General features: G+C 35.9%; 1 protein-coding gene across 2 annotated transcripts in view; it reads left to right on the top strand.

Moving 5' to 3' along the window:
- Positions 1-12,545, top strand: part of CEP135 (centrosomal protein 135) — a 68,035-nt gene that overhangs the window by 30,472 nt on the left and 25,018 nt on the right. For both annotated transcript variants that reach the window (XM_042936336.1, XM_042936337.1), the window contains exons 12-14: positions 763-915; positions 1,669-1,821; positions 5,762-5,839. In XM_042936336.1, the coding sequence (XP_042792270.1) occupies positions 763-915; positions 1,669-1,821; positions 5,762-5,839 (384 nt within the window). The remainder of the gene's footprint in view (positions 1-762; positions 916-1,668; positions 1,822-5,761; positions 5,840-12,545) is intronic.

Here is a 12,545-nt window from a genome sequence, read left to right as displayed (position 1 = left end):
GATAGCGGGTCTTTTGCATTGGACTAGAATAATAGGCATAATCCTGTTTTAGAAATGTTAGAAGTAGTTGCTTATTTGGTGAACATCCTTAATGTATACTCCTCGGTAGAAATATTTATATTTATCTCATTGCAAAAATAGACCTCACGTAGGTTGGGGCTGGGACAGGTGGGGCGGTTGGTGTGGCTGGGAAATTGATCTTAGATTCAGTAAAAAAAACAAAACACACAAACAAAAAAGACACTGGGGAATGTGCTAGGCTGTAATAGTTAACTTGCAGTGGGTAATAGGCACACACATACCCTCCTAGTCCCTCCCCTGGAGTGGGTTGTAAACTAGTGGTTGCCAACAGTTAGTTAGCATGCATAATCACCTGGAGGGCTTGATGAGCCATAGTTACTGGGCCCTGTGCCCACAGTTTCTCATTCAGTCTGTCTGGGGTGGGCCCACAGAACTTGCATATCTAACAAGTTCCTAGTTACTACTATTATAAACAACTCCAGGAGAAGGACAGTTGAAGCATCTGATGGGATCTGATCAAGTGGTATCATTGGCAGTGGAGTCCCTTCCTAGGCATTTGAAGGCCAGGAGATTTGCCCCAATACTGCCTGCACTCTCATCTTCTGTTCTCATTTTAGATAAAAAATTGTGTTCTTTTTATCTGTTAGCATTATTCAGTCACTGTCATTACCAGCATCCTGTGACAACCATATGGTGATAATTATAACAAATGATAACTTCTGTTTTTAAATTATGTTTCAGGGTGATTACAACTCAGAAGTTCATCTGATCACAAGAGAAAGAGATGAACTTCAGCGTATGCTGGAAAGATTTGAAAGACATATGGAGGATATACAGTCCAATGTTAAATTGTTGACAGCAGAAAGAGATAAACTAAGTGTCTTATATAATGAAGTAAGAAATTGATTAAGCCAACAGATTCTATAGAATAGCTTAAGGGAACCAGTGTAAATCTTTTAAATTACTGTAATATATGGACCTTGTGATATTTCTTCATAATTAGAATTATCTATTATTATCATCCTGTTCCTAAAGCAGAGATTTCTATTATTCTTTCATATTTATTCTTCTCTAGTCTATGGGTCAGGTCTGTTAGATAGTCTCTTCTACAATTACCTAGAACAGGTCTTAGCCTGATTCTGAGCCAAGTTTATCCTTGGGATTCAGACATGTTAATAGTCTGTCAAACAGTGGGTAGCACCCATGATTTGGATATATTTGCTCCATATCAATTTCCCATAAAATTCCACTGCCACTTTGAGAGAGGGAGAAGGGCATGTAAGTTAAAAGGTCAAGTTGAAAAAGCTGTTTTTACTTCTGAAGCTTTTTTAGAATCTGCAGTTGCAAATTGATTGATTTCTGGGCTTTCCACGTGGCTTGGATTTCAGCTTTCTTGGGTCTGCTTACTTAATTACTAATTGTCCACCTGCTGTCTGGTTTCCAAAATTCTGTAGCTTGCATTTCCCCTTGATCTCTTTGTCTTTTTGGGTTTTTTTTATTGTTGTTACTATTTTAATACCTTTTACTCATTTTGTTTAGATTTGGCAAGAGAGCAAAGTAGCATGTGTTTACTTTGCCTTTTTTTTTTTTTTTTAACATGGGAGCATATCCAAAGCATTTTTTATTTATGTCTTTTAATTCTTTAAGGCTCAGGAACAGTTACGTGCCCTAAGACAAGAATCCACCCAAACCACAGCCTCCCATAATATTATTAGTCTTATGGAAAAAGAAAAAGAACTTGCATTATCTGACTTAAGAAGGATTATGGCAGAAAAAGAAGCTTTAAAAGAAAAGTTAAAAGTAAGTAATAAGATCGACTTATTTTTGAAATTTATGGAGAAAAAGGAGGTCTTTATAGATATTTTCCTGTAAAGTAATTATTTATTTAGGGGGTTGGCAAACAATGACACATGAGCCAAATCCAGACCATTGTATTTTTGTATGACCATGTGCTAAGAATGGTTTTTACATTTTTAAGTCCTATAAAAAGAGTATTTCATGACACACAAATTTCATCATTGGTCAACGTTAGTGGAATACCACGCTCATTCATTTACCATAGTATTCTGTGTGGTTTCTATTGTGCTGCAGTGGCAGAGATGAGTATTTGCAACAGAAACTGGCCCACAAAGCCTAAAATATTTATTATCTGGTTCTTTATAGAAAATTACTGACCTCTGATCTCAATAGGAAGTTCCTCAGGTGGAGGGACATTATCTTTTTGTTGTTGTTAAAACAGCTTTATTGAGATAGTCACATGCCATTCAGTTTACCCATTTAAAATGTAAAATTCAGTGGTTTTGTATATTCACAGACTTGTTCAGCCTATCACCACAGTCCATTTTAGAGCATTTTCATTACCTCGAAAAGAAACTGTAAACCCCTTAGCAGCCATTCTCTCTTTCCCCCCAGCCTCTTTGGGCCTAGGTAACCACTAAGCTACTTTCTGTCCCTGTGGATTTGCCTACTCTGAACATTTCATATAAATTGAATCATTCAGTATGTGGTTTTTATCTTCTGGTTTCTCTCACTTTGCATAATGTTTTCAAGTTCATTCATGTAGCATATATATGTTTTAATACTTTATTCCTTTTTATTGCGGAATAATATTCCATTGTATGGATAGACAGACAACATTTTAATTTTCATTTGTGTGGTTTCTACTTTTTGGCTATTATGAATAATGATGCTGTGAACATCCATGTACAGCTTTTTGTTTATATGGGTTTTCATTTAATCTTGAGTATATACCTAGGTTCGTATGATAACCATAACCATTTGGGCAACTGCCAGGCTGTTTTCCAAAGCAACTGTAACATTTATATTCCCACCAGCACTGTATAAAAGTTCTAATTTCTCCACATCCTCACCAACACATGTTATTATCTGTCTTCTTTATTATCATCATGCTGGTGGGTATGAAGTAGTATCCATTGTGGTCTTGATTTGCATTTCCTTGATAGCTAATAATTTCAGGTATCTTTTCATGTGCTTATTTAGCCATTTGTATATCATCTTTGAAGAAATGTCTATTCAGATGCTTTGTCCATTTTTACATTGGGTTATTATCTCATTGTTATTGAACTATAAGAGTATTTTATATATTTTTAGTACAAGCCCCTTATCAGATACATGATTTGCGAATACTCTGCCCCATTCTGTGGGTTGCCTTTTCATTTTCTAATTTTTTTTTAAATTTTTTAAACGTTTTATTTATTTTTGAGACAGGGAGAGACAGAGCATGAACAGGGGAGGGTCAGAGAGAGGGAGACACAGAATCTGAAACAGGCTCCAGGCTCTGAGCTGTCAGCACAGAGCCCGACGCGGGGCTCGAACTCACCGTGAGATCATGACCTGAGCCGAAGTTGGCTGCTTAACCTACAGAGCCACCCAGGCGCCCCTCATTTTCTAAATGGTGTGCTCTAAATGGCTTTAAAGCCATTTAAAGCACAAGAGTTTTTAATTTTGATGAAGTCCATTTTATGTATTTTCTCTTTTGTTGTTTGTGCTTTTGGTGTCCTGTTTAGGCACAGTATTTTATGTTTTCTTTTATAATCTCCAAAAAATATGTTAATGTACACAAAGCACTTAATAGAGTTTAGAACATTGTAAGAACTCAACATAGCTATTACTGTTACTATTATGGATTGTGTAGTTTAGTTTCAATAGGTATTATTGAATTAATGCTTAGAACTCAGTAGCTAAAGTTAGGAATAAGGACATTAAAGCATTATAAAGGTAGTCCTTATTGCATACATTTTCAGTTAAAATTTTACCCCAACACAATACTTTTAATTGGGATCTTTTGGAATACTGCCTCCCAGAATGTGCTTTCTTATAAAAATAAGTGTTAAAACTACCAAATGGAAAACTTCTGTGCAATATGGCAACTTTTAGCACAAGCTACTGATTTATTCTTTTCCATATTTGTTGAAAGGACCAAGGAATGTAAAAACAGGATTTAAAAATGCAGTAGTACTAAAAGCTCAGAAAAAAAATGATATTCATATTACCAGAATCTTTCTAGATTGTAGGAGGCAGGATTTATGAGCTTACAGTAGGTCTTTTACTTAAAACTAATCATCTCAATCCATAAGCTTCCTCTTGTAATTTCCTCTTATTCTGCTACCCACCCAGATGTCAAACCTGGCATCATCACTGACTCCTCTCTCCCTTAAAGCTCTTCTTGTCCTTCAATCAATCACCAAGTTCTATTTGTGCTACCTCTTAAATAATATTTAACATTTATTAAGCCCTTTTCATGTGGGAAGTTCTGTTCTAAGTGCTTTTTCCATGCGCTTAGTAAATCTTCACAATTGCCTTTTCAGATAGGTAATGCTTACAGACGTGGTCTCTGAGTTACAGTGAGTTTAAATAATTTGCCCAAGATCACCTAACTATGACATCACATGGAGTCTGGCTCCTGAGCTCACGTTAGTTTCTCTTCAATCTGTCTACTTCTTTCCATTACTCCTCTGCCATCCTGTTCTGGCCATTATTCTTTCTCAACTGTATTTGTGTATTAGCAGCCTCTCAAATCTATATTTTACACTGAAGTTAGAGTCATCTTTCAAAGGTATAAATCTGATCACATCGCTTCCTATTTAAAATCTGTTAACTGTTTTCAAAGACTTCAGTGATTGGCTCTTGCCTACTTCAAGGTCTAGCCTTCTTTTCCCCAAACTTATCTCCCCATTTCCCACCCCTCACTTTCTTGACTCCAAGCTTAATGGACTTTTTCTTGCCCCCAGTTTTCTATATAGGCTATTGAAAAATTGTTCATCTCTTTGAGTACCCTCACCTGGCAAATTCCCATTCATCCTTTAGAGCCAGGTTAAACATCATTTCCTCACATAGGAAGCGAACTCTAGGCTCTAGATTCCCTTTCAATATGTTGCCATAAAGTTCCTTTTTCTAGCAGAATATTCATGGTTTTATATAGTGTCTTGTTTAAGGTTTGTCTTTTCTACTAGTCTTCAGTAACTATGATGTCAGAGGCTTTATCCATTTTACTCACTATGCATTTCTAATACCTTGCTTGGTGCTTGGTATATAGTGTGTACTCAATACTGGTTGAATGATTTAATAAACAAAAAATGAATACAGCACAGTGACCCTTCCAACCAGATATGTAATCCAAACATCGGGTGTCTTTTTGTTTTTAATGAGTAATGTGGATAGAAGTATGAATCTACACTAGAAAAATTCTCAGAGAACACCAACTTGTATCACTTGTTCTACACTTAGTATCAGCAATAATTGGATAAGGTAACATAACTATAGAAATAGCACTTGTTTACACTGTTGACCAGCCCATTGTTGAAATTCTGATCTCTTGCATGGCCCTGTAGTATTCTGTTCCTTTATCTTTGTGATTTCTTCTTTGCACTCTCTTCCTCTGGTATCTCTCACTAGGGCACACTCCTGATCTTACTTAACCTGCTGGGTTTTTTCCCTTTATAGTTGTGCTAATGGATTGATGTAGATAAATTGTTAAAAACAAATCCATACCATTCTGTGTCTTTTGTTACAATTACACATGGAGGTAGAATATAAAAAACAAGAAACTCCTGTCACTTTTTTTTTTCAACCAAAGCATTATTGTAAAATGTCTAATGATTTTCTTTCTAAAACATTTCCATGTTATAAAAAGACAAACAGAATAATACTGTAGACTTGTTTACTCTGGTAATTTTGTTATCTGATATGAATGAACATCTTCTATAAAATTTTTTTTCAGAATCTCCAGGAAATGAGTATTTTTGAAAAATCAAAATTAGAGAAAACTATCGAACATTTGACACGTGTTAATCATCAGGTAATTTATCAAACTGGATTTGGGGTATATTGTGTTGTATGAATAACTATTTCAATTATAGTTTCAATATACTATACTATAGGTGCCCCTCACTGTATGTTTTTAAAATTACAAAGTAGTGGGGCGCCTGGGTGGCTCAATCGGTTAAGCATCCGACTTTGGCTTGGGTCACGATCTCACAGTTGGTAAGTTCAAGCCCCACATGGGGCTCTCTGCTATCAGTGCAGAGCCCACTTCGGATCCTGTGTCTCCCTCTCTCTCTCTCTCTCTGCCCTTCCCCAGTGTGCACTTGCATGCACTCTCTCTCAAATAAACATTAAAATAAAAGATAATATTACAAAATAGTGTTCTAGAGATGCCGAGTAACAGTTATTTGGAATGTGTACTCTGAAGGCTATTTGGGTTCATATCCATCTCTGTTACCTATAACCTGTAGGTAAGCTACTCAAATTTTCCATCCCTCAGTTTCTTTATTTGTAAAATGGGAGTGATGCTAGTACTTAATTCTTAAGTTTTTGTGAAGATTAAATGAGTTAATATATGTCAAGAACTTAGAAGAGTTGCTGGCATTTGTCAGCATTCAGTAAGTATTAGTTATTGTTGTTTTATTCTTTTTAAAAAACCATTGTACAGACATGGAGGAAAAAATGAAATTTGTTTTCATTCCTTATTGCTTTCTCTATAATGTAGAATATTTTTAACAAATTGATATATGTGTTCTGACAGTCTTTTTTCTCTTGGTATTTCATTTTGGCTGATTTCCTTTACTGTGTCTTCACTGTTTTTATTTACCATGTCTACTAATTTGATTATCTGTTTTTATCAACTTTGTGTCAGTTGGGTTTTGTTTTTTTCATCTCATCATGGGTTATATTTTCCTGATTCTTTGAATTCCTGGTTACTTTAGATGTCAGATATTGTGAATTTCACCTTCCTGGTTGGTGGATTCCTATAAACATTTTTTAGGTTTGTTCTGGGATATAGTTTAGTCAATGAAAGTAGCTTGAGACTTTTCAGTTTTGCTTTTAGCAAAACTGGGACCAGAGTAGCATTTAGTCCTGGACTAATTTTGTTCCACCACTGGGACAAAACCATTTTGAGTACACTATGTATTGCCCCATGAATTATGAGGTTTCCAAATGACTCATGGGAATAGGAATTACTCCATCCCTGTATGAGCCTTGAGTATTATTCCCTTTAACTTTTTGACAGTTTTATTCTCTGGTTTTCTCTTGAGTAGCTTCCTCTGTGTTGAGCTCTGCACTCGAGTGGTACCTTTAAAAGATCTCTGGAACTTTTAGTCTGTGTAGCTCTCCAGTATCTGCTCTGCAAACCCTAACTGCTTTGGCTTTCCTTGACTCTCAGTCTTGTCTTCTGAACTTAGGGGAGAACACCAGCCTTCACCTGAGTTCCTATCCCTGTGCCACAGCCTGGATTTTCTTGAAGCAGTAAGCTCATAGGGCTCATCTCATTTGTTTCTTGTCCCTCATGTCACTGTCCATCATTGCCTGATGTTCAGTGTCTGGAAAACCATTGTTTCATGTATCTTGTCCCAATTTTTAATTATTTCAGGTGAAAGGGTACCTGGCATTTCAGCTTGCCCAGGAGCTGATAGTGAGAATTAATGAACTGAAAAATAGATCTAAAGTACTAGAAGTCATTGGAAAGAGATTGGGATATAGAAAATGTAAAATAAGTTAAAGTCTTAGAGAATAAAGTGAGAAAGTCTCATGTATTTTGTCAAAATTGTAGGACAATGTAATAGAATGTGAGATAGGTAGTATTTGAAAAGGTAATGATTGATAATTTTCTAGGTATTTTAAAAACACAGGAATCCTCAGATTCCAAATGGACAGTGAATGCTAGGAGTATGACAAATCCCAAAGAAGATAAATAAAAAGAAATGCATACCATTTTAATAGAGATGAGCAATATAAGATACTTATGTATGAATTTGGAGGACCTTTATAAAAAATATTATACAACCTTATTGAAAGACATTAAAGAAGACCTAAATAAGTGGAGAAATATATCAGGTTTATAACAAAGGTGACAGACATCATGTTTATAAAAAAGAATGTAAATTTTTCTCAAATTGATCTATAGAATTGATGTAATTCCATCTGAAATCCCAAGAAGGTGATGTGTGTGTGTGTGTGTGTGTGTGTGTGTGTGTGTGTGTGAAAATCAACAATAGATTTTATTATCTTTTTTGATGTTTTATTTATTTTTGAGAGAAAGAGAGACAGAGTACGAGAGGGGAGGGGCAGAGACAGAGGGAGACAGAATCCACGAAGCAGCCTCCAGGCTCTGAGCTGTCAGCATAGAGCCTGACACGGGGCTTGAACCGTGAACCACGAGATCATGACCTGAGCCAAAGTCAGATGCTTAACCAACTGAGCCACCCAGGTGCCCCTCGACAATAGATTTTAAATTTTACGTGGAAACAAAGAGCTAAGAATCACAAAGAAATTTTAAAGAAGACCATGGTGGAACGTAACCTACTAGGTATGAAGGCTTTAGAGTCAGTAATTAATCTAATCTAGTGGTAGATCACAAGGATTAAAAGAGAATGATAAAATCCAGTAGATAGTAACCCAGAGATATATGAAAAACTTGATATATCAAGGACTCAGATCAATGGGAAAAGAAAGGATTATTTGGTAATTGTTTCTGGGATACTTGGCTATTCACATTATATGTGTATTAAAAAGGAATTAGAGGGCGCCTGGGTGGCTCAATCGGTTAAGTGTCGACTCTGGGTTTCAGCTCAGGTCGTAATCTCACGGTTTGTGGGATCAAGCCCCGCTTGGGGCGTGCTGACAACGCAGAGCCTGCTTGGGATTCTCTCTTCCTCTCTCTCTCCCCTCCCCCGCTCACATGCATGTGCTCTCTCTCAAAAATAAACTTTAAAAAAAGAAAAAAAGGAATTCATCCTACCTCAAATATACTATATGCAAAAATCAGTTCAAGTTGACTTGAAATTTAGAGTGTTCAAGAAATAGCTACAAGTTTTCAAAGAAAATACAGGAGAAAATCTTTTTGACCTTGGGGAAATAATAATAACAGCAGTGACTTACATAGCATTTACTCTATGTTAGGTACTTTGTTAACATTATATGTAATTTTAATTTCGATAATAACCATAGGAAGTAAATGCTAATATTATCCTTATTTCATAAAGAAACTGAGGCCGGGGAGATTTGCCTAACATCACACAACCAGCAAGTGTCTGCTGCCAAAATGTATGCTCCTAAATACAAATGAAAGAAAACAGATAAACAGGGCCACATTGACAAGAACTTCTTTGTTCACCAAATAGCCATAAATTGAAAAGACAAGCCACTGAGAGAATGTGCTGTACATTTCACCTAAAAAAAACAGAAGATGTAAATTGACACTTTATGGCAGAAGAAATTACAAATGGTTAATAAACATAAAAGGGGTTCTATCTCCTTAATAGCAGAAATACAAATTAAAACCATAGTAAAAACATTTCACATCTATCAGAAAATTATATCACATCAGAAATTAACAAGTTATAACATTATTTAACATGTGTAGTGTCAGGAAGTGCAAACTGGTACCCCTTTGGAGGATATTTTGGCATTATCTAGCAAAGGCATATTCTGTGATCCAGCAAGTCCATTTCTAGACATGAACCTTGCTTGGAGGTCAGCAAACTATGGCCCCCAGAACAGTTGTGGCCTCTAGTCTGTCTGTAATAAAGTTTTTGTTAGAACACAGCCATGTTCATTGTTACATATTGCCTGTGGCTGTTTTTGTATTACAACAGAGTAATGGCAGCAGACCATAGACCATAGACCTAGACCAGACCATAGACCATAATAGAGCCTAAAATAATTAACTCCCTGGTAGAAAATGAAAAACAATCTTGAGGTCAGTTTTGAGGAAAATAGATAAATGGGAGTAGTATTTCACACAGTGAAGTATTACAAAGCAGTGAAAATGAATGAATAATAGCTACAAACATCAGTGTGCACGAATCTTACAAATATAATGTCAAAGAACGTGCAGTATGATTTTATCTACTTATGTAGAGTTCAAAAATATATAAACCTTAGGGCTCCTGGGTGGCTCAGTTGGTTACTCATCCAACTTCTGCTCAGGTCATGATCTCACAGTTCATGAGTTCTAGCCCCACATCGGGCTCACTGCTATCAGCGTGAAGCCTACTTGGGATTCTCTGTCTCCCTCTTTCTCTGTCCCTCCCCCCCACCTCAAAAATAAATAAACATTAGGGGTGCCTGGGTGGCTCAGTCGGTTGAGCGTCCGACTTCAGCTCAGGTCACGATCTCGCGGTCCGTGAGTTCGAGCCCCGCGTGGGGCTCTGGGCTGATGGCTCAGAGCCTGGAGCCTGCTTCCGATTCTGTGTCTCCCTCTCTCTCTGCCCCTCCCCCGTTCATGCTCTGTCTCTCTCTGTCTCAAAAATAAATAAAACGTTAAAAAAAAATTTTTTTTTTTAAATAAACATTAAAATATATATATATATATATATATATATATATATATATATATATATATATGGGTGTGTGTGTGTGTGTGTGTGTGTATATATACATGTATATATTATTGTATGTACAATTGTACATTTGTACATATGTACAATTGTACATACAATATTGTATGTATTGTATACATGTATGTATATATATACATGTATATATTATTGTACATACATGTATATATTATTGTATGTACAATTGTACATATGTACATATGTACAATTGTACATACAATATTGTATGTATTGTATACATGTATGTATATATATATACATGTATATATACACACACACACACACACACACACACACACATTACACACACCTAAATTATGTATTGTTTAGGGATCCATACTGCTCACAAGTAGTTTCAAGGTTCAGGTAATATATTTTTATGCCAGATAATATAGGTACACAAATGTTCATTCTTTTATTCTTTATACTATACATGTACTCTTGTTTGTACAAGGAGTTTTGAAATATTTTTAATGCAAAAAAAACCCCACAAAAAACAGTTTCCTTTCCTACCTCTTTATCCCCAAAACTACCACCCACAACATCTAACTCCTCCTGATGTTTATTTACCTCCCTGTTTCTAAATAATGTGTTTGTGATTGCTCAGTCTTACTTTATTGATTTAAGATTATTTAATGAATTTCTGTGATGTTAGATGATGACCTAGCACTCTTCCCTTTTTCTTCCCCCATTACTTCAAGCATAATTTTACTACATATAATATTTACTTTGGTAGTTAACTGTCTATATTATTATGACTTATAATGGCTCATGGGTCAGCAAAATGGGATAGTACCACTCTTGCCTTTTCTCTTACAGATCTTTTTCCTGGAGTTAATAATTGCTTTTGTTTTGTTTTGTTTTGTTTTTTGTCACTTTTCTGTTTTCATTAAACCCATTGCTAATTTTTGTTAAGAACTCCAACCTCTGCCACATGCCTTTCAATATTTTTTGAATATTCAAACCCATCAGTTCTATTGTTTCCCGCTGAAGACTTTCCTTCTTGAGCTTTCTCTCTTCTTGCTCAGTTGTAGACTATGTCTTCCTCTTAAGAATTTCCTTGCCTCCCTCTCCTCTATTGAATCTCATATTTTCTTCTTTCTTGGTTTTTCCCTTTGTTCTGGTATGGCACATTCTCCAGTTTCCTGGAAAAGAATACATGGGAGGAATTGTTTTTGGTACACTACTTGTCTGGAAATGTCTTTATTCAGATTTCATAAATTGATTTATGATTCAGCTTGTGTATATGGAAATCTAGATTAAAAATTATTTTCACTAAAAATTTTGAATACTGTTTTCCATTGTTAAATTTCTTTGAGATATCTGATACTCTTATGTTTCCTAGTCTTTTGTACATGATATGTTTTTATTTCTGAAAACTTTTAGAATTTCCTCCTTACCTCCTGTTTTTAATTTCTTGGGTAATTTACTATTCTTTTTTTTTTTAATTTTTAATGTTTATTTATTATTGGGAGACAGAGAGAGACAGAGCGTGAGCATGGGAGAGAGGGAGGGATACACAGAATCTGAAGCAGGTTCCGGGCTCTGAGCTGTCAGCACAGAGCCCAACGCGGGGCTCAAACTCACAAACCATGAGATCATGAGATCATGACCTGAGCCGAAGTCAGACACTTAACCAACTGAGCCACCCAGGCACCCCGATATACTATTCTTATTTTCTCTCTCTGGAGCTTTTTCTGTTTTTAAGTAAGTTCTGTTCCCATTATGGGGCTTGAACCCTTGACCCCAAGATCAAGAGTCATATGCTCTAACTATTGAGCCAGCCAGGTGCCCATCTGGAACTTTTATGGAACTTTTATTAGTTGGTTTTGGACCTCCTAAAGTTCTTATCATTTCTCCCTTATTTTCTTGTTGATTTTTTATTCTTTCTGGGAGATTTCCTCAACTTTATCTTCCAAGTCTTCTATTGATATATTTTAAAATTTATATTTTTACTTCCCAAGAAAAATTTCTAGAAAGAGATGGGAGGAGCTCTCTGGTGTGTGATGGTCCCCGTACAGGTTTTTAGCCAATCTCCTTGTTCAGTTGTTTTCCTGACCTCATCCCACCACTTGGTGCCTTCGTGTGTTGAGTTTCTTCAGGGCAAATCAGCTAGTTGCTCATAGATATTACTCCGGTCACTTTAGATCAGTGTTTCTTTAGATC

The sequence above is a fragment of the Panthera leo genome, chromosome B1, assembly GCF_018350215.1.
Source record: "Panthera leo isolate Ple1 chromosome B1, P.leo_Ple1_pat1.1, whole genome shotgun sequence".
Classification (NCBI taxonomy): Eukaryota; Metazoa; Chordata; class Mammalia; order Carnivora; family Felidae; genus Panthera; species Panthera leo.
This window is presented reverse-complemented; position numbering and strand designations above follow the sequence as displayed.